The sequence below is a fragment of the Magnolia sinica genome, chromosome 3 (genome assembly GCF_029962835.1).
Source record: "Magnolia sinica isolate HGM2019 chromosome 3, MsV1, whole genome shotgun sequence".
Classification (NCBI taxonomy): Eukaryota; Viridiplantae; Streptophyta; class Magnoliopsida; order Magnoliales; family Magnoliaceae; genus Magnolia; species Magnolia sinica.
Window position 1 is genome coordinate 128,158,758 of NC_080575.1, and position 22,433 is coordinate 128,181,190.

Genomic DNA, 22,433 nt, shown 5'->3' on the forward strand with positions numbered 1-22,433 from the left:
AGATTAAGGATGCCCAAAAATTCTTCATGACTGCAAATTGATGGTTATGAGAAAAAATGCAGCCACTCCACATTCAATAGAAAAAAAAAAGGAATTTCTAATCTGTGTGATATTTTAGAACATGATCCATCCATGGTAGCACCCATCAGGTCAACAGTCTGGATCCCTCATCCCTGAACCATGGGTCCACTTGTATAAACATTTCCTTGGCTTAAGGATAAAATGGTTCCTCCAAAATGACAGATTTTACCAAGAGAGCTGACTTAAATGAAAACTACTGCATACCATTACTTGGCACATCATGCGCCATTTTCTTGCAAGAGAGAAGTAATTTATCTTTTGATAAATCTTTAAAACTTCTATTCGTTGGCAATATTCAATTTATTGGTCTTAACAGTATCTGCATGCTTCTTTTGTTTTATGCTTTTGTTTCTCTAGTATCATAAGTTGGGGTTGAACTTGGATCCTAATGGCTGATGCTTCAACTTCATACTAGAAGCTAGAACAAAGACCCTGAAAAATCTTAAAGCCTGTTTGATAAGACAGAAAAGAAAAGAAAAGAAATGGAAAATGAAGAACTTATCCCATGGTGGGAAATTTCACTATATGTTTGATTAGCAAACAGAATAATGGATTTTAATATTTACTAAATGACAATAATGGATTCCACATAGCAACCACTATCCTTTTCCATATTCAAATTCTCATGAACAAGATATAAGATAACCATTGTCTCACAAATATAAGATTTCCGCCTACTATTTAAACAAAACCACCAAAAGAGAAGTCCATGGGAATCCATGTTTCAAATAACTCTCCCTTAAAAAATGGTTTACTAATAGGGGCTGGCCGGCTCAGATTGAGTTATCAGATCGATTTAGTCCATTACACCCACCGGATTCTTCTGGGCTAGGATTTCATGATTCCTAAAATACCACCAAAACCCAATAGTTTCCTACTTCAAAATGACTGTAGCCACCAATTCATATTTCAGGTGCTCCAGTGTAACTAGGACTCGGCCACTAAGGTGTTGAGCCTAGACGCAATCTTTACTGTTTTGTAATCCTCCCTAACTTGAATGAATCTGGAAATGAGACAGCAAATCCAACATGAAATTAATATTCTTGAAACCTAAGTACTCAAAAAGACAAAAAGAAGAAAAAGAAAAAAAAAAGGTGAAAGAGAGAATGTCATATGATCATCATTCATATACCTTAATGCATCTTTCCGGATACTCGGGTTCCCTCAACCAAAGTAGAAAGGCTCTCAAGCGCCACGATGAAGACATTGGCCATGCTAAAAACATAGAAAACTTTTATAAGCTAAGCACAAATAATATGTATTTCATTCATTATCTATGTAGTCAATGAAAATAAGGTATATAATATATGGATCCGCTACCACTTACATGCCCAACAACTCGAACTTTTCATCAATGGCAGGGGCAATGAAGCTACGCACAAACTCCCCATACTCGGTTATGTCACGCTTCAGCCGCAAGCTCCCACTGTGGAAGGTATTCTTCAGTTTTGGCAGGTTTTGTCAACTCACTGGCAAATCTCATACTTAGATACTACAAGTCTATAGAACATCAACACTATGATAGAATATCATAGTCTTTAAAATAATAACCAGAAATCCTATGTTATAGTGGATGTATATTTACAAATAATGGAAGTAACAAGAGTTCTACTTCTAGCCTTCTAGGGAACCATGGAATGCGTCTAACAATCACTTTTTGCATACAAATATCTTTTATGTGTACCAATTTTACACAATATTTTCTAAAGAAGTGCCCAATTACTTATCCTTCAGTTCAAAACATTGTGCGTACATATACAGGATGTTAAATGATGGAACTCAACAATGGAGAATAAAAAATGCTAAGATCATTTCATGGACTTTGAGTTCAGTGAACCGCAAGGGAACTTCCCAAAACTCCTTGAAATTGGATTTTTCTTCAGTTTTCTCTCTTCTAACTTGTTTGAAATCAGAATCAAGATTTTCTAACATTTGGGCCCGTTTCTCAAAAGGCGAGTTATTTTGGGTTTTGATCTCTCTTTTTTTAATCATGTAAATCAGTATAAAATCATATGAGATTTTTTACTCTTCATGTTTAGCATGGAAAAGTAAGATTTTGAGCCTTCAATTTTGAGATTTGAGGGCAAGTGGCCTGATTTAGGAAAATTTTGGAAATTTCAAAATTTCCAAAATTTCTACCAAATTACTTGCAATCTTACTCTCTAAACATGAATTGAAACATGGATGAGGCCTGATCTACTGATTTATGATGTTTTTGTGAAATTTCAGGAAAAAAATTATATATATACATTCTTCATGATTGCAAATTATTGCGGAATCACCAAAACATATGTATTGTCATTGTCCAAACACTAGAAATATATCAAACACATGATCCAAAGCATCTCAATCTGGAAAAAAAAACCAAAAAACAGAGGCCTTACCTGTAAGGCTCAATCCGAGGCTGCACAGCATGGTGGTAGGGGTCTTACCTGTAATATGAGACTGCACGGCGTGGTGGTAGGGAATGAGGGAGAGAGCGGTGGAGGCGGTCGTAGTTGGCGGTACCGATTGAGGGAGAGGAGGGAGAGAGAAGTGGAGGCGGCCGAGGCTGGTGGTACCGATTGAGGGAGAGAGAGAGAGAGAGAGAGAGGCGAACGTTGCTGGTGGTGGGGATCATCGGAGAGAGAGGGCTGCACGCGGACGTCGCTCGTGGCAGGGATTGGGGGAGAGAGAGGGCTGGTATTGAGGGCGATAGAGAGAAGGTTGCAGGGGTAGGGATTCAATGTAACCGGAACGACTGGTCTCTCACGTGAAAATCCTGTTTTGACTCTGGCTGTTGATTTCAAACTTTAGCAACCGACGACTAATATTATGACAATGCTCGACCTTACGGAAGCCTACAGTAAGGTCGAGCGTATAGTACATTTTCCCATATATATATATATATATATATATATATATATATATATATATATATATATATATATATATAAACTCTCTTTACAATTGGAGAATTGGAGAAATATTGGGGATTGAATTTTTGGCGAGGGCCCACCATAATGTGTATGCAAAATCCATTCTGACAATTAAATGCGTAATCATTTAGGCCCGAATCCAAAAAAATTAGGTTAATTAACACGAGATTCATGTGAACCACACCAAAGAAAATATTTGGAAGAGAGACATCCACCCTTAAAATTTATAAGACACACCATGTTGATTATATAAAATGGACACATTTGTTTATCTAATGAAACCCCATCATTTCGTCTAAAGGAACCCTATCACTTTGTCAAATGAACTCATCACTTTGTCTATTAAAACCCTGTCACTTTATTTGACAAGCCCCTACTTTATCTAGTGAAATCATGTCACTTTGCACAATAACATTGTCACTTCATCTAGTGGAACAAAGTCACTTTATTCGAAAACTCGTCATTTTATTGAGCAAAACCCTATCAATTTGTCTGGCAACCCCATCACTTTATCTAGTGGAACATCGTTACTTTGTCTAATGGAACCCCGTTACTTTATCCAATAATCATGTCACTTTGTCTATTAGAACCTTGTCACTTTGTCTAGCACTCCTTTCACTTTATCTGGTGAAATCCTGTCACTTTGTCGAGCAACCTCGTCGCTCTCTGTCTAGTAGAACCCTGTCACTTGATACATTAGAAGTTTGTCACTTTGTCCTACTATATAGTCTCTTTATCTAGTAGAACCTCATCACTTTGCCCAACAACCTCATCACTTTGTCTAGTGGAACCCAATCACTTTGTCTTCCAGCCTTGTAAAACTTCGTTTAGTGGAACTAGGTCACTTTGTCCGGCAACCCATCACTTTTTTCGACAATCTGTAACTTTGTCTAATGGAACCCAATTTGCTTTATCTCGTTTAACCTTAGTACTTAATTTGTTTAGTGGAATCATGTTATTTTGTTGGGCAACCTAGTCACTTTGTTTGGTATAACTCTGTCACTTCGTCTAATAACTCCGTCACTTTGTCCAATAAACCCCATCACTTTGTCTAATGACTAACAAAAAATCATTGACAATGGATGGTTTATATTGTCAGCGGCCCCACATGATTTAAGGCCCACATTGAATTGTCTTATTACCATGAAAATTATTCATTATATATTGTTCCTGAAAACTATGCCTAATTATCTTGATGTTTGGTAAATCTTGGAGGTTGTACCTCACTGGGATAGCAATTGATGCTATCAAACCATATTCAGTGTGCAGGAGACGCAGATGATGGACAAGTTGGTGTTCACTCAGGTTTTTGGAATACGAGTAGTGTACTTGGGTTTCGGGAACTAGGGTGTTACATACGTGATTATTGGTCAAAGTAACGGGGTTCCATTAGACAAAGTGACAATGTTCCACTAGATAAAGTGATGAGGTTGCTAGACAGATTGATAGGGTTTTCGAATAAATTAAATGACTTGGTTTCACTAAACAAAGTGACAATGTTATTCCGCAAAGTAAAAGGATTTCACTAGATAAAGTGGCGGCTTGTCAAATAAAATGACGGAGTTTCAATAGATAAAGTGACGAGTTCATTTGACAAAGTGATATAGTTCCATTAAACAAAATGATGGGGTTCCATTAGATATGTGTCCATTTTATATAATCATCATGATGGGTCCTATGAGTTTCAAAGGCGGATGTCTTAATTTCTTTCAAATATTTTCTTTGGTGTGGCTCACATGAATCTCATATTAACCTAATTTTTTTGGATTCAGACCTAAATGATTACACATCTAATTGTTAGAGTGGATTTTGCATACATATCATGGTGGGAGCCTTCCAAAAATTCAATCCCCCATATTCTCCAATTGTAAAGAGAGTTTATATTTGTGTTTTTCCTTCGTCCAGGCCATGTGAACTTATCAACAATAAATTGGTTGACAAATAAACATTACAGTGGAAAATGAAGTTTTCAATGGTTGGCATTCAATGACCATTGTTTCCTATAGTGTGGTCCACTTGAGATTTGTATTTGCTTCATTTTTTGTACAATTCTCTAAAATAATATGAGAAATCGGATGGATGGGGTAGATAGACAACACATAGATCAAGGTGGGCCCACGGTGAAGATCATGCGGACATCATTCATCCTGGGTCGCAGCTAATATTCCTTGCTAATCAGGTAGATTTTGTAAATATTTTTTTTAATCTTATAAAATTGTTGTAAGATGACATGGCCAAATTAAATTTCAGAAGAAAGAAATTAGAAGCCGATTAGCTACCAACAAGTCGAATATCTAGACTCGCTATTGAAGTGACACCACCAAGTTTTGTGGGGCTCACCATGATGCATGTGTTGTATCCACATTGTCCATCCATTTGGAGAGATCATTTTAGGGCATGATTAAAAGAATGAGGCAGATCCAATGCCTGAGATGTTTCCTGTGCTCCGTCTTATCCTAGCTATATATCAGTATGTCATCGAAATATACTACCACAAATCGGCCAGTGAACGGTTTTAGAACTTGATTCATCAAACGCATAAAAGTACTTGGTGCGTTCGATAGACCGAAGAGCATGACCAACTACTCATACAACCCCTTCTTGGTCTTGAATGCCATTTTTCACTCATTACCGGGTCGGATACGAATCTAATGGTATCCACTCCTTAGGTCTAGTTTAGAGGAGACTTTGGCTCCTTCTAGCATATCGAGCATGTTGTCCAACCGTGGTATTGGGAACCGATATTCGATGGTAATTTTGTTGATTGCCCGGATGTCAACACATGTGCTAGCTTCTATATTTTTTTGGCGTTAATAATGCTGGTACAGCACATGGGCTCATGCTCTCTTTCAAAAGACCCTTACGGATCAATTCCTCTACTTGCCCCTGAAGTATCTCACACTCCTTCGAACTCATCCGATAATGACGGAGGTTTGGCAGACTAGCCCCAGAGATGAGGTTTATGTGATTTTAGATGTCCCTCGTGGGGGCAATCCATCAGGTAAATCTTCAGGCCAGACTTCTTTGAATTCGTTTAGCAATAGTCTTAAACTTAGAGGAATGTTTAAGGATTCTGATTCCTCACCCTTCACCACTAGGCGTGTACCTCGCCGATTTCCTTGGATTCCTCCATGAAATCTCGAATGGTTAAGATGGAACTCTCCTCCACTTTAGAGGCTTCAGGGTGGTTCTCTGGTGTCATAGGGGCGATGATTATTTTTTGAATATTCTTAATGAATATATAGACATTGTCTCGTTCTCGATGGGTCGCATTATGGTCCGACTTCCAAGGTCGACCAAGTAACATATGACATGCTTTCATGTCGACCACGTAACAAAGTATTTGATCCTTATAATTTTTACAATTGAAAATGAGATAGTGCATTATTCAGTTACCTTGGTCTCGTTCACTTTTTTTATCTAGCTAATTGAGTATAGGGAAGGAAGTTTTATCGTTGGTAGCTGCAACTTGTCCACCATCACTTTTGAGACAATGTTCTTGCTACTATCACTGTCTATAATCACATCACAGATCTTTCTGTTGACAGTGCACCGCGTATGGAATATATTGTGTTGCTATGGATGTAATTCTTTCCGTGGGGTATACAGTAATCGCCTCACAACTAGAGATTCGCCATGATCCTTGTCTGTAAATTCATCGTCATCTGTTATTTCCTCAGTGGCTTGTTCATGTTCATTAAAGCTAGGGTAATTTTCTGCAGCCTCACATTCAGTGCCCTCTTCGTTTATGGTCAAGTATGTTGTGGGAAGTTGATAACAAGTGTTTGATAAGTGGTCCGTTTGGCCATAGTGGTAACAATTTTTCGACCTTGATTGAACATAAGGATTTGGAATTCTACTCGGGTTCGCCGTTGTGAGTACTACACATTGAGGCCTAGATGAGCTACTCTCCTTATCACGGTTTGTGGTTGCAGGAGGTTGAGGACGTTCTCCTACTGGTTCTTTTTCTTGTGCCAGCATTGAATCTTGAGCGGTGCCCGTTATAGGGGGTCGAGTTGAAGGATAAGGCTAATTCGAAACTCTTTCAAGTTGCATTTCTGCCCTTCCTGCCAACTGAACCACTTCATCCATGGTCTCGACCGGGTGCATCTGAACTTGATCCTGAATTGTCGATCATAACCCTCGTATAAATCGCGCTACCTTCTGTGACTCAGATTCTAATAGATCGTCTCGTGCTGCCAACCGCTGGAATTCTTTAGTGTAATCCGTGATGGTTTGATTTCCTTGTCAGCAATTCTGATATTGCTGGAATAATATCTGCTCATAATTGCTGGGGAGAAATCGTGATCGAAGAAGACATCTCATCCGTGGCCATGATGAGATGGGCGCCTTGTTCTGGTGGGCTCGTGAGAGTTGTAATTGATCTCACCATGCGGAAGCACCAGATTTTAATTTAAACGCTAGCAATTTTACCTTTTTATGATCTGGCATGTCCATATAATTAAAATATTTCTCTACTTTGGCTAGCCAATGAAGAAAATCTTCTATGCATAATAGACCATTAAAACTAGAAAGGTCAGCCTTACCTTGATAGTCTCTTTCATCACGATCTACATAATCGCCTCCATGGATTGGTCGTCAGGCAAAACCTTCATTAAGGTCCTCGTCGCTAGAACTTGAATCATCTGATATAATCCTACGGTTTGCTACTGGTAGTGCTCTACAAAAATCAGGATTGTAATGTACAATAACCATGGGCGGTGGAGCACCGCCTAGGGCTCCGAATGGAAATAGCGCATCCGCAAGACGGTCGAGGGTTGCCTGCATCACTTGTGTGGTCATGTCATGCCCCAAACTCGGAAACCGGGCTCGCAAAATTCCTGATCGCCGAATCCGGTGCTGACAACCTCCGCAGTACCCCATTCTCGGCTCCTAGTGCCCATACGTCAGATTCCGATCCTGGGATGCTACAATGAGGATTTTTTTTTTATACATTTAACTCGTAATAAGCATAACCACAAGCATACCCAAATCACAAAGGCAACATCATCATCACATATCCACTAATATAAACATTTGAATACAATGCTGAAAGGGAAATACATAAATCGAAAATCAAGCTCCAGAAAACTGCCGCACGCTCCAAGCTCAACACTGCTGCAACCTATCATCATCTGCATGCATCTATCATGCATAAGCTTATAGAAAGCTTAGAGGGTAGTGTAAGTGTATGCACAAGGTAAGTGCCAAGTATTCAATACAATGCCATGGTCATATAATATCGAAAATACTGGTAATCCATAAATCGTACAATGTCGGAATAAGCAGAATAATAACAAGATCATGAATTAACAGAGTAAGCAGAAATACTGACAAGATCAGGAGTCATTCAACATTAGAATACGCAATACAAATCAATTATGTAAATGAGGAGTCCAAGAGAGCTAGATATCAAATGCAGAGGATGCAATGGAATATACATCCCTGATGAGCAATACAAATAGCGTCAGCTGTACCTAGACCATATAAATGCAGAGACACAATAACCCAAGATGCCATATGCCATGAATTTCATGCAATATGCAGTGCGAATGGAATGACCATACTAGAGTGTGAAGTCGGGATGATAATACATAGTATCGTAGGCTATGGGGTCCATCACAAGGGACTCCTATCCAAACCAGTCTCATACTTAAATTTGGATAGTTAGACTCAATGTAGTAAACTCCTGATCTCAGGTTTGTCGTGCGCCCCAACCGAAATCCTGGCCATTGCGAAGGTACACGTAACAAATAGTTACGCACCACCAGCCCGAGTCGATAGTGAATGAAATGAATGCATGAATGAGTATGCAACTCCTGCTCACTAAACCCACATATCAGTATAGTTCATCTCTGGGATCATCACCGGGGTTTAGTACACTCCAAATGGCACTGTCGCTCTCCTAGCCGCATAGTCCAAATGAGCGTAAGAAACCTCATTATTGGCCTGACCAATAGTCTGTCAATACCTATCCGGCACGTCGATAGCGGACCCATTCACGAGCTGGTTAAACTCAGCCTAATATTGCCCCCTACCCTCGATCGGGTAAGGCCACACCCCCTCCCAACCCACCACGACACAGTGGGAGACGCGACCTCCTAGTATTCGGCACTCGGGCGCTCATGTATCCACTCGGTCTCGATATTGGGGCGTCTTCTAGCCACAGAGGTTTAGAAATTTTCACCCAGGGACATCTATGGCGCCCGTATACTAGAACCAAACATTTCTGGTGTCCCATTTGGCCATCCCCAATATGCCTGTGGAGGCTACGGCCCTGATGTCGTTAAGGCATACAGTAATCATAATGCGAGATGCATGAGTCATACAATCCAGTCATACATCAATCCTGCGCATACCGCGTGCTCATGTGAGATAACCTCCGCCTATCAGGGAATCTCATAACAACATGCTCAATGACATATGCAATGATCAACCACATCTCATAACAAACATGCAAATAATGTGTATGGGCATGTATCATGATGCTATGCTGTCACATACTCATAACCGGTATTAACAACCGGTATCGACAATCGACCTCGATAATGTGGACATTTAACCAATATTGCCCCCAAGGAATGGCCCACATAAAGCCAAACATATAATGGGCCACGGCTTCACACAAAGGCCTGATATGCAACACAGTGGGCCTTACTCAAGGGAACATATACACAACAGGCAGGCCCTGCTCATGGGCCTCAAATACATGACATGTGGGCCCTACACATGGGTCTCGAATACATCGAATGGGCCATGCATCATGGGCCTTGAATACATCACAATGGGCCTTTCTCATGGGCCTAACATATATCATAATGGGCTCCATAGCCTGGTCCTTAAATGCATCCTAATGGGCCTCATCGCATAGGCCTCATATATATCATATTAGGCTTTAAACACGGCCTGAATGTACATCACAACGGTCCTCAAATACGGGCCGCATATACATCGCATTGAGCTTCAACAATCGGCCTCGATATTCGACCTCAATACTCGAAATCCACACTCAGGATCGGCCTTGATAATCGGTACCGATAATCAACATGTATAAATAAGGCGGGGTCCATAGATGGACAACTAATCAACAATAATGTAAATATCGGCTCTCGACCATGGTTATATCAATCCGATAGCACGGAGCCATCTGTCTATGGCGAATGGGGCCCACTTATTTGGGTTAACCCACGAAGAGAATGGGCCTAATAAGGCCTAAGGGAGGGTTACAATGAGGACATCTAACCGCATTGCCCATCAATGTGGATATTCAACCAAGATTGCTCCCAAGTAGTGGCCCATGTAGAGTCAAACATAAGGTGGGCCCAAATATCCAACAGGTGGCCTTAAATAGTCATCACAGGTGGGCCTTACACATACAACAGGTGGGCCTACACATCACGGTGGGTCGATACATTGGGCCGCACCATTAACCTCGTATGCACATCACGATGGGTCACATCATTAGGCCGCATCAATGGGCATCAATCCAACAAGTGAGCCGCATCAATGGGCCACATTAATGGGCCTTATACACATCAAGTCGGGCCTCGATAACTGGGCTGAAAACATGTCATAATGAGACACGACATACGGGTTGAAAATACGTCGTAATGGGCCTCGACCCATGGGCCGAAAATACATCTCTATGGGCCTTACCAAATGGGCCATAAACACATCCTAATGGGCCTCAACCATGGGCCTTTAACATATCATAACGGGTCTTGCATCAATGGGCCGCACTAATGGGGCTCATGCACATCAAGTGGGTTGCATCAATGGGCTGCACAAAGGCACAATAGGTAGGCCCTGCACATGCAGCAGATGGGCCCCACTAGATGGTTAGTGTGGATATAGAATGTATACATCTAGTGAGTCATACATCCCATAGACAGTGTGAATAAAACATACATCGAGACTGGCCCTATATGACCTGGATGGTTAGGGTGGAACATATGAGGTGGGCTCTGCTCACGGGTTCCAAATACATTACAATGGGCATTACCAAATGGGCTTTGAATACATCTCAATGGCCCTCAACCCATGGGCCCTGATATATATCATAATGGGGTGCCTGCCCTGGATGGCGTGGATAAAAAAATACATTATGGTGTATCCCATCCAAATAGTTGGACAGTATGGATATAAAAACATATATATCATGTGGGATCCATGTGTACAACAGATGGACTGCATGGAATGAAATACATATATCACACGGGTTCCACATCCCACGGCCAGAGATTGGGCGGTGAGGATAAATAAATACATCATGCTGGCCCACACTACATATGGACGGTATGCTTATTCAACATATATAATATCATATAGTAAGGAGTGAGGAGTGCATGCATCAAGATGGGCAACTCGAATGGACCACAAAAAATATATATCAAAGTGGGCCAGACAAATGGGCCACAAAATACATCAAAGTGGGCCTCATAACATGGGCCTCATATGCATTAAGGTGGGCCCCATTGGAGGGCCACAATACATCAAGATGGGCCTCCTCACATGGTCATACGTACATCAAATGGGCCACAGCAATGGGCCCCATGTATATCAAACAGGCCACATCCAAATAAAAGTGGTGATAATGATTTCCACCATTTAAGTTCCTAATGTCCACTATAACATATGTTTTCCATCCAACATGTTTATAAATTAACGTAATAATAGATGAAGTGGAACAAATATCGGCTTAATAGGAAACTCCCATGGCCCTTAGAAATTTTGAACAGTGGACATCATTGTCCACTACCTTGAATGGTGGGGTCGACTTGAACTTTAGATCTAACTTGTTTTTAGTCTCAAGCCTGATAAGACAAGCTTGCCAAATGGTTGGACGGTTTGGATGCAACACATGCATCAAGGGCGGGGTCCACATGCGCTATGGATTTGACTCATTCTTTAGCTCACGCCATGAAATGAGCTTTCAAAATGGATGGACAGCTTGGATGCAACACATGCATTAAGGTGGGTCCCATGAAGGCCCACCATCATGTACATATTATATAATATAATATAATATCTATATATAATATATACAATATAATATATATATATATATATATATATATATATATATATATATATATATATATATAAACACACACACACGCACACACATCCGCCCCACACGTGGGGTGGTCCCACCGTCCAGGTGTGGACGGTGCAAGTAAAACACATACATCACTGGTGGGTTCCACGTGGGGCCCACCATAATGATTAAATGCCGTCCAACCTGTTGGTAAGGTCACGCTGACCTGGATGGAAGGAAAAACTCAGAAAAGGGTTTTAATGCTTGACGTTCAATCTCACTATTTCCTGTGATGTGGGCCACCTGAGTCCTAGATCAGACTGATTTTTGGAGGGGGTCCACTTGGGGGAGTGGCCCACCCGATGAACGGTGTGGATATCAAATATACATCATGGTGGGGCCCACGGCAGGGGCCATGGGTCCCTGCCTTCCGCCCACCCGTAATGACGTAGGTGCAGGCAGCAGTGCCTGCTGCTTATATTTATTATTTTTTTTTTGGAAAACTCAATTTCTGAGGTTTTTCACGTATGGGGCCAACATCGGAAGAATCCGCCCCACCCAATGGTTCCTATACTCCATAAGAAATCTATCAAGCCCAATATTGGGCATCTTTCAGAGTGTACAAAAATTTAATTGCGTTTAAACGGTGAAAATCACTGTTTTCTAAGGTGTGGCCTGCCTGAAAGTTGGATCAGCTTCATTTTTCGGCTCAACGCCTAAAATGAGCTAGGGAAAGGAATGGACGACTTGGATTGAAATCATACACCAAGGTGGGGCCTGTAAGAGTAGCCCATCCCAAACCTTAATATATATATATATATATATGTATGTATGTATGTATGTGTGTATATTTTAAAAAAGACGGCTAGTACACCCACTACCTTCTTAGTAAAACAACGTCCAGCATCCCTGAACGCTGGACGGACGGCGTGGGTATATATAACATCAATGTGGGTCCCACGTGTGGGGACCATGGCTGGTGTAACAACCCTAAATTTTGGTATATTATTAAAAAACTAAATTAAATATTTAAATATTTTATTTTTAAATAAAAAATAAAAACAAGTCAATAGTTGAGTCGGTAGCGAAATTCTTAGATGAGAGAGAGGTTTAGGGATCGATTCTTGAAGTGGTAATAATAATTTTTTTATTAAATATCATAAAAAAATTCAAATTTAGGATAAGGGAGGATGTCTCATCTTATCTTATGAGAATTTTCTTTAAAAGGGATACGGAAGGTTTCTGCATTAAAAAAAAAAAGGAGATAGGAAGCCTAAAGTAAAAGGAAGAGGAAATTCTAAGAAGGCTCGATCAGGTAAGTACTAATCGTTAGATCTTTTTAACTTTTTATTATGTTGTTAATTTCTTCTTGATCTATACAATGGATGGCGTGGATCATCCATACCATCATTGTATAGGTGTGTAGAGTCAATTTTAATAAAGTGATGTTTTTATGATTTTGGTCTAATTAGTAATATTTTAGGAATAAATTAAATGGATGGAATCTGATTGTGATAAGATAGATCTGTACGGATCATATGATCCTTAAGGCCAAAATATATAAGGGTCATAATTTTTAGATCAATCTAACAATCAGATAGGCTACATTAGTCAGATCTAAAAGTGTTTAATAAAGGAATCTTAGATTTTTGCGCAAGTGTTGGTATCACTTGGCGTAGAAGGTCGAGATGGGCCATCGGTGTATGTGTGGTTAGATCCACACCATTCATCTAATGTGTAGAGGCAAAACATGATAATACCTCAAGAATCTGAATGATCTGACCATCCGATGGACCACCCCGATCAAGTAATTATCATTCAATTTTATAATCTTACAAAGGAGAAAAAAATAGAATAGAAATTTTAATTATTTGATTATTTTGGATCTGGCCACCGAGGATGTTAATCAGAGGTGGGCCCCACCATGTAATAAAAACATATGAATAATAATGTTGTTGATATAACTGATAGGATTTCTGAATTCAAACCAACATAATTACCGTGTGGATTCTACACTACCAGACTCAGGTGAGTAACCTAACTTGTCTCATAATTCATTAAAATTAAAATAAATCATTGTGATTGTTTGATTGATTTACTGGTTTGAATATTTTGATATGATAATTGTACGATAAATTTATATGTGAATATTTTAATCGAGACAACTATGCCAAATATGAAAAATATGCATTTACATATCATCCCTCATTCATTACATTGCATAATGTATGGTCGATCCTAGGGGCCCTCCCTAGAAGAAATGTCGATCCTGATAGAGAGTTACCAGATGCGGGCTATGCCCAAGCCTACTAAAAGGTGGAAGCCTACCCAACGGGTGGATGCGGGTTGACGACTTCCAACCTAAGTAGATGGACGATCACCCCATCTAATGCATTCATACCCCATTTTACATCATTGTACATGTATTTTTGTATTATTTTAATTGATATGATTATGAACCAATGTGGGTTATATCACTAAGCCTGGTCAGTTTATATTTTTTATTGATAGAAAAATTGTACAGATGTGAATGAGGGTGGGCCGGTGGCTCAAAAATAAGAATATGTGGTCAAGCCAGAAAGGACTTAAGGGACACGTGACCCTACTTGACAAAAGAAGAAGTTTCAGCCTTAGACTAGTCATGATATTTTTACTTTAATTATATTTAATTTTCTTAGATTGTAAATTAATTCTTTCAAGTTGTTGGACATGTTTATTTCATTTCATAAGATCCCAATTGAGAGGGTCCTTAGTTATGTTTATGATTAATTATTGGAATAAATGATTGTTTCTTATTTTTGAGATGTTGTTGAGTATGAATGGAATGTAAATCTACGGTAGAGCTAGTAGGTAAATGAATAATTGTATAATTGAATGAAATTAGTACACTCAGTATACGTGTCACGGGCCGAAACTCGGGTCTGAGGGTACACACTCTATACTCGAATTTCGGGGCGTGACAGCTGGTGGGTCCCATGTGGACGTGGTCCACTTGATTTGAATCAATCTGATACATATGTTTCCACATCATCCAGAGGGTAGGGCCCACATGGCTTGGATGGTTTGGATAAGACATTTGTCAAGATGAGGTTCATTTGGGTGGGCCACACAGCCACATCATCGGACCAAAATATTAAAAAAGAGGAGGGGGGGGGGAGAGAGAGAGAGAGAGAGAGAGAGAGAGAGAGAGAGAGAAGCACCCACTTCTCATTCTTCTTCCTCCCTAGCCTTCCAATGCTCCAAAAGTGCTCTTTCAACGGTGGAGATGATGATCTAAGGGTGGAGATGGGAGATAGGGTGGTGGGAGTGGGCCACACATGGCTCTTCTCATGGAGAGCTTGGACGTTTCCTCTCCTTGGGATTTGCTTGGGAGAGTGAGAAATATGAGAGAGAGAGAGGGGAGTGGTGATGAAGTGGAAAGGGATGGGTTCTTTTGACTTTTGTAAGAAAAGAATGGGCTAAGCATGAGTTGGATTGACTTTGGGTAAGGAGAGGTAAGGGTGAGTGATGGCTTTTCATGGGATGTATTTGACTTATGATTGATGTGATTGATGGGATATATGATAGAGATTCTATCAGAATTTGCAAAGTGCGGCGTTTTCCTCAAATTGAACGTGGGCCCACATCTCCTGGCCTGGGCATCGCCTCACTGCGCGAGATGCGGCATTGAAACTGCGGCGACGGTGCGGTCGCACTGGTACAAGTCTCGGGTCAAGCTAACTCTGATATACAGGACAAGACTCAGGATCACGTACAAATGCCGATAACAGATCGCGAGGTCGCCGGAATTTGACCGGGAGGACCGCAGAGACATACGGAACGGTACGGGCTAAGATACGGGTCTTACAGGTCAACTGACTCTTCCGGTAGAAAGTTTTCATTCTTTCCATAAGATCAGGAATCCCTAAATCACCATCCACAGGATTTTGGCTCATACCTTCGTTGTTTGTCATCAGCCCGAGGGGAATCCTCGCTTTGATACCAATTGACGCAGGGATGAACGTGGTGAGGTCGAGCACCATCTTCCTCAAGAGGATAACTGTTCCAAATCCACGAAACTTCTTTGAACTCCTCACAGAGGCTTCTTGAATTCACGAGAAAGAAAGCAAGCAAAATAGAAAATAAATTTTATAAAATTCAAAATTGATTAATGAATGAAATAAATGAGTTTACAACCCTTTAAATAGGGATACCAAGCAATGGAAGAGAAATCAGAAGCAAACTACAACTAAAACTCCTAGAATTCGCAACTTACTATAAATAGTAAATTTACTTTTTATAGTAAGTTTCGTACGTGGCTTAACCATGTTATTCTCCTAATTATTCTAAGCACTTTTCATGTTGGACACAATTCCTAAAGCCTAACAGATGAAGAGTTATAATCAAACTAAAACTTATTATTTATAGTAAAAACGGAATTAAATATGGAATTTGACCATCGATATGATGGAATTTTGCAAATCTTACATGTGGGCAACCCGACTTACGCTTTGTTGGTTAGCTAAAGTAGCTCGTCCTACCCTAAAATCATTATTTTATGCCTGATAACTCATTTCAAATTGTGAGATATGCCAGATCTAAGGTCCGATGATGCGGATCATTTCTATCATCGACCGAGCCTTATCTGATCCATCTTGGTCATGAAACTGTCTGCGACCCGCTCTACATCACAAATCCATCCGGATCGCATGTAACTCACTCTGATTGGCTTTTGCATGAATTGGCGACAATAGGGATGAACATTGTCCCCTATGTCGCTTCACCTTTGGGAAAGGTGAAAATGACGTGTGACCCATCATTAATACAACAGTTCTTCCTTACACATGGCAATGTCATGGTAATTGTCTCTGACTGATACATCCCTATATGCTCTAACCCCCATTTTTCAAAATAAGCTGGTTAAACCCTTTGCGATGTGTGTATCTGCATCATATAAAGAAAAATTTTAATGATGTCTTAATAAATGCTATTTCCCCTTAGCCAATATAAGTACTGTTTCAACATTCTTTTCTATCGAGACTCTAGCATTTAATGCCAGATAGACATATGCTTTAATGGGATTTTATCATTTAATGTTGAGAGTTTTACTTTAATTGAGCTCCTGCTCTCCCGAGAATACTCTTTATAGAACTTAATCATTGAATGCTCTCCCATGCACATGTTTTTATTTTTTCTTTTTTGAAGTTTATCAACATCACATGTGGCATGGCGTCTTTTAGACCATTTGATTGAGCGCATCAGATCAGGTGTAAACAATGTTCTCAATATGCAAGTAAGATTTTGTCCACATTTAGTGCGTAGCACCAACATGTGATGGCATCTCATTGGTACAATTTTGTTAATTAAATTTATTATATGACAAGCGTATCGTTTCTAAGTGCCCGCACGTTAAGCCTCATATGTAAAATTAATAACGCCCTGTGATAGAAAGTCTTTTGAAGTATGGTGACCGGATGATTTCCACTTTGCGCCCCTGTGAGGCGTAGCACTATAGAACTTTTGTCACTGTCGTTCAAGATGCAAATATTCTAGTCACCCTACAACTTCTTTTCATTTATGTGGGTGCTGCCCATGGCTTACTCACCCAGACAGGTGGAACCCACTGTCCATGATTCAAGCTCATAACATTTTATAGTTAGGAATATCATGGCCACATTATTTCACCTTCTTTATATGAAATGTGGACCGATGAGTCTGTTTGCGGATAATGAATGGAAAAGTTGGGACTGTCCTGTAAAAAAGATATTGTGCATGGACCCAACAGACCAATGATCGGGATCACCAAGCCATGGACCCAGTTGTACCTTAAATCTTGAAGATAATGCATGGTTAAGAAAACCTGTCAATTATGCTTCACTCAATGTGTAGTCTGGTTGGGTCTTCTCAAATACTTGCAGTCTTTACCACATTTGACTCGATATTTAAGATCAACAGATTAAATCGAAGAGAAATGCTCATGCTATTGTACTCTTAGTTGCACTGTGGCATTTAGGGCTGTCCAATTCATTGATCTAGACTTTTACTTAGGTCTAACCCACATTTCATGAGCAACCATATGTAAGCATTACACCAATTTGACAAATATTAACCATTCCATAACTGTTCTTTATAAATATGGACAGTCAAGATCATTTACCCAAGAATATTAGGTCCAATTAACAATATGATATATCCATCCATTTGTTAGAGATCATCATGGATTGCTTATGATTTTAAAGAATCACTTTTATCATGCAATGGTAGCTACCGCATTCATGGCTTGGGAAAAGGATAGTCTGATCAGTTTAATTTTGCATAGAAAATGTTTTGAACTTACCAAACAGTTCAGATTGATTGATTGGACTGTCTAACTGAACTTAGACACTACAACTAACAGTGCTCTGAGCACTTCTCGAAATTGAAATTGACATGGTGGTTTAAAATGAAGGGCCCAACCCAGACCATTGCCTGACCTACACATAGGTGTGAGATCCAATCCATCCATCAGGTTGGTCTGACCTTTTATGTTTTCCTAAAAAAATAAATCTAGTCCACTCAGCTTGGGGATCTAATATTGAAATTGGAAACATAAAAATGCATTATAAAATAATTGACCATTTCCTTTTAACCACCAAATTGATGGCTACAAAATCGTAGGTGGGAGTAATTTTCAGAACATGCTACATCAAAAAAGGGTCCACAAGTTGGACGGTCTAGATGGATGTACATTTACACTACACTACTTATACTGTGGATGACCCGCCAGTGTTTAGGAATTGACGAAGAATGCACAGTAGATTTAGCTACAAAAGATGTAGTTTACTATGGATTCATGGTAGAAAACTGATTCATCCGATTTAGAAGAAATGCCAACAGTAAGCAATCAAATAAAAATCTGGACAGAATTTCCATTCTTCCATTCAAATTTGCATCCAAACACAGCAACAACCAAATTGACAAGTCTGGTTTACAAATAAAATCCAAAAGCAGCTTGAAAGTAATTGCAAGACATAATTCCAAACATACAGTAGTAGTTAGAAAGACCAAATACTTGTGACTTTTGATTTATAACAAACACCAACAGAAGGGAATCAAACATGTACTTGGACTTGCCAATCTTCGCACCTTATGCAACCATAAGCTTCCATCATCTAGGCGCTGAGAGCACTGATGCCTGCGGTGGATCCGACAAGATGTGAAAATCAGCGCTTGTGGTAGAATTATGTGCCATGGCATTGGAAAATCTGTAACTAATCTCTGGTTCTACTTCCATTGCTCCCTCTAATACCTTCACCACCGTAGACATCAGAGGCCTTCTTGTATGATCATCCTGCAAGCACCATGCTGCCAGCTTAATCATCTTCATGGATTCTTCTCTATGCAATTGCATATCAGCACTCGACACATCAATGATGTCAATCAGACGGTTCTCCTCAGCCTTCTCCTGCAACAACCTTAGCAGATGCTTGCTAGATTCTGAACGAGAGCGATCCAAGTTCTTCCTTCCACAAAAAATTTCAAGAACGACAATCCCAAAACTATAGATGTCTACTTTCAACGTAATTCTAAGTTGCTGCCATTCCGGAGCAAGATACCCTGGAGTTCCTCTCATTGTCGTCTGTACTTGGCTCTGGTCTCTATCCATCAGCTTCGACAACCCAAAATCTGATACTTTGGCACTGAAACTGTCGTCCAAGAGAATGTTCTGAGGCTTGATGTCCAAATGAACGATTCGTTGCCGACATTCTTCATGAAGATAAGCCAACCCTTTTGCTATATCGTGTATAATCTTCTTTCGAGTCTGCCAATTTAGAACTTGATTCTTATTTTCACTGAATATCCAGTGATCCAAGGACCCATTGCTCATGTATTCGTAAACTAGAAGTCGGTGAGATCTCTCAGCACAAAAGCCAATCAACTGCACCAGATTGAAATGGTGAATGTTGCCTAGTGTTTCAACCTCCGCCAAGAACTCCTTCATTCCTTGCCCTATTTTTTCCATTTGTTTCACCGCAATTTTGGTGTCATCTTCCAGAATCCCTTTAAACACAGATCCAAATCCTCCTTCTCCAAGCTTTACCCTGAAATCGTCCGTTGCAATGCGCAGGTCTTCATAAGAAAATTTCCGGGGCATTCCCAGTACTTGTTTGAAATATTCCTCATCATCCTCCCCCTCTTTCTTCTTTTTTTTCTTCCTTGAAATCACAATACAGATAGCAGATAGAATAAAAACAACTAGCAATGCTACCGACCCTGATATTATAAAAGGCACCTTGCTTCTGGACTTACCAATTAGAGAAATCTCTGGTACAGGACTGTTTACCGGCTGAGGAGTCGGTGCTAAGTAAGGGTTCCTAATGAAGGAGCTGTATCCAGAGAGAGTATCGTAGTATCTCGACCACAGCATGACACCACCATACTTTGACGAGCTCTTGATCGCCGGCAGCACTTGACCGGTGAGTGTAGCTGCAGGGATGAACCCACCATAAGGGGCTGCCTCGGACGTCGCTGGCAGACCTAAGAAGATCTGGCCCGCCTGCACTGATGAAGTCCACTGGTTCCAAGAATTCACAAGATTGTGAATGCTGCCTGTGTAATGGCATGGTGGATTGTTAAAAAACTGGATCCAAACGTAGTCGAAGAGACTTGTGTTGAGTGCAGTTGCGAGGTAAGCGTCGGGATATGGACACTGCGGCGCCGCCGATAAGTAGACCTTCCTCCCTTGCCGGCTCTTGTCCGAGAGATACCGGGCCAACTCGTCCCAGTGCTGGGTCGAGCCACCTTCGATGTCAAAATCGATGCCGTCCAGGATGGCATCACCGAGCGGACGGGACTGTGATTGACCACTGAGGAAATTGTTCCATAGATACTTCCCCACTTGGCGAGCATCATCTGAGGAGGATAGGGAATACCCACTGGAATCTCCTCCGAGAGAAAGCAAAACTTTAATGCCGCTGTTCTGACAGGCTCTGATGTCGTTAGTCAGACCAGTGCAACCATTGGATGCTGCATCGCAGTGGCCCGCTAAACTGAGTATCGGCGTCTGGCCGTCTCCGAACGAGTATAAGTAAGCTATGTTCACAAAGGCATAGTTGCCGGTGGCACAAGCATCTGCTAAGGTGCCTTCATTCCCGTTTTGGCCCCAGTATACGGAGATGCCAGCTGCGAGTGACCCACTTATCAGCGATAAGATGAGTAACGGTAACGATCGAATTTCCATGCTCGATCTACGTTTTAAGAAATGGCGGATTTGCACGCTGAAAAATAATAGGGGAGAAACCTTACTATAGTAGGAGATTGGTGGGTCCATCACGGTATCGTGAGTCTAGGAGATTGGTGGGTACAACACGGTATCGTGAGTCAAGGTCGTGACGTTGGTTGAGAGAGATTTGCCATAAGCCATCGAGGACGAGTCATTTGTGTGTTCTGAATTTTCTAGTGTGGGCCATGCTTTAATTATCCACATCAGACAATGTCTCCCGTCTCGGACGGACCGTATCCCGAGACCAGAATGGTAAGATTGTCCTATTAAGAGATGTTTTAGGCAGGATGGTCCGAGTGGTCTGCATATGCCATGTAATGGAAATACTAGGACCGTTTGATGTGGGAGGTTTTCATGGTATGGTCCATTCATGATGGGTCTACCAATGAACGGTTTGGATCCAGGCCCCACCTTGATCTGGCGGAGCACACAACTTTGTTTTTCCTACTAAACATCAAGTGCTACCTTTCTAAGCGCTCATATCCCCCGTGTTTCAGCACATTGCACGCATAAACAAGATGTGGACAGTCGATCTGTTGGGCCACAGTGTGATCCTAGCTGTGGATTGGAGGATTATCAACCAATTCAAAGGTTCATGTGTCAAGAATCTAAATGTTGGAAGAATCCTGGCCATTGATTAGTTGTTAATAAAGACGGTTAAGAGAAAATACATCTATATACGGTCCAAATTTGACCAATAAAAAAAAAAGGTGAAAAACTATACTGATTGGATCTTCCACTCAGGAAGATCTTTCGATAATTAGTCATCTATTAAGAGACCTATTTGGATTATTTAACCATGGGCTAGATTGTACAACCCGCAAATCACGCAGCACGGAGCATGGCATACTTCTATAGTTTCTTTCTTTCTTTCTCTATCATGTCAAAAAAAAGTGAAGACCCAGTCAATACGCTATCTAAGCCATCTAACGGGGCAGATAGACGAACCATACTGGCCTCGAAGTTTGGATCAATTACCTAGAAAGCTAGGTCATTCCATATATTCTAAGTTTGGATCAATTACCTAGAAAGCTACGTCGTTCGATATATTTTACGAAGGGCCTTCTGAAAATTACTTGATCAAAATGCCATTGTCCTTGTTTCAGAAGTTGTACAGTTTTCTAGGGAATAAGAAGTTACGTCGTATTTAATGCTA

The 22,433-nt window shown here is 40.6% G+C and overlaps 1 protein-coding gene and 1 long non-coding RNA gene across 2 annotated transcripts; both read right to left on the reverse strand.

Annotated features, from left to right (window-relative positions):
* Positions 1–811: 811 nt before the first annotated feature.
* Positions 812–1,966, reverse strand: LOC131238765 (uncharacterized). The gene is made up of 3 exons (XR_009168041.1): positions 1,409–1,966; positions 1,214–1,296; positions 812–1,084 (listed from the first exon to the last, which is right to left on the reverse strand). It is a non-coding gene; the product is annotated as an uncharacterized LOC131238765 (long non-coding RNA).
* Positions 1,967–18,462: 16,496 nt separating this feature from the next.
* On the reverse strand, positions 18,463–21,259 carry LOC131241267 (G-type lectin S-receptor-like serine/threonine-protein kinase SD2-5). The gene is made up of 2 exons (XM_058240031.1): positions 19,119–21,259; positions 18,463–18,547 (listed from the first exon to the last, which is right to left on the reverse strand). The coding sequence occupies exon 1, from the start codon at positions 21,233–21,235 to the stop codon at positions 19,163–19,165; it is 2,073 nt and encodes a 690-aa protein (XP_058096014.1). The 5' UTR covers positions 21,236–21,259; the 3' UTR covers positions 18,463–18,547; positions 19,119–19,162.
* Positions 21,260–22,433: the final 1,174 nt, after the last annotated feature.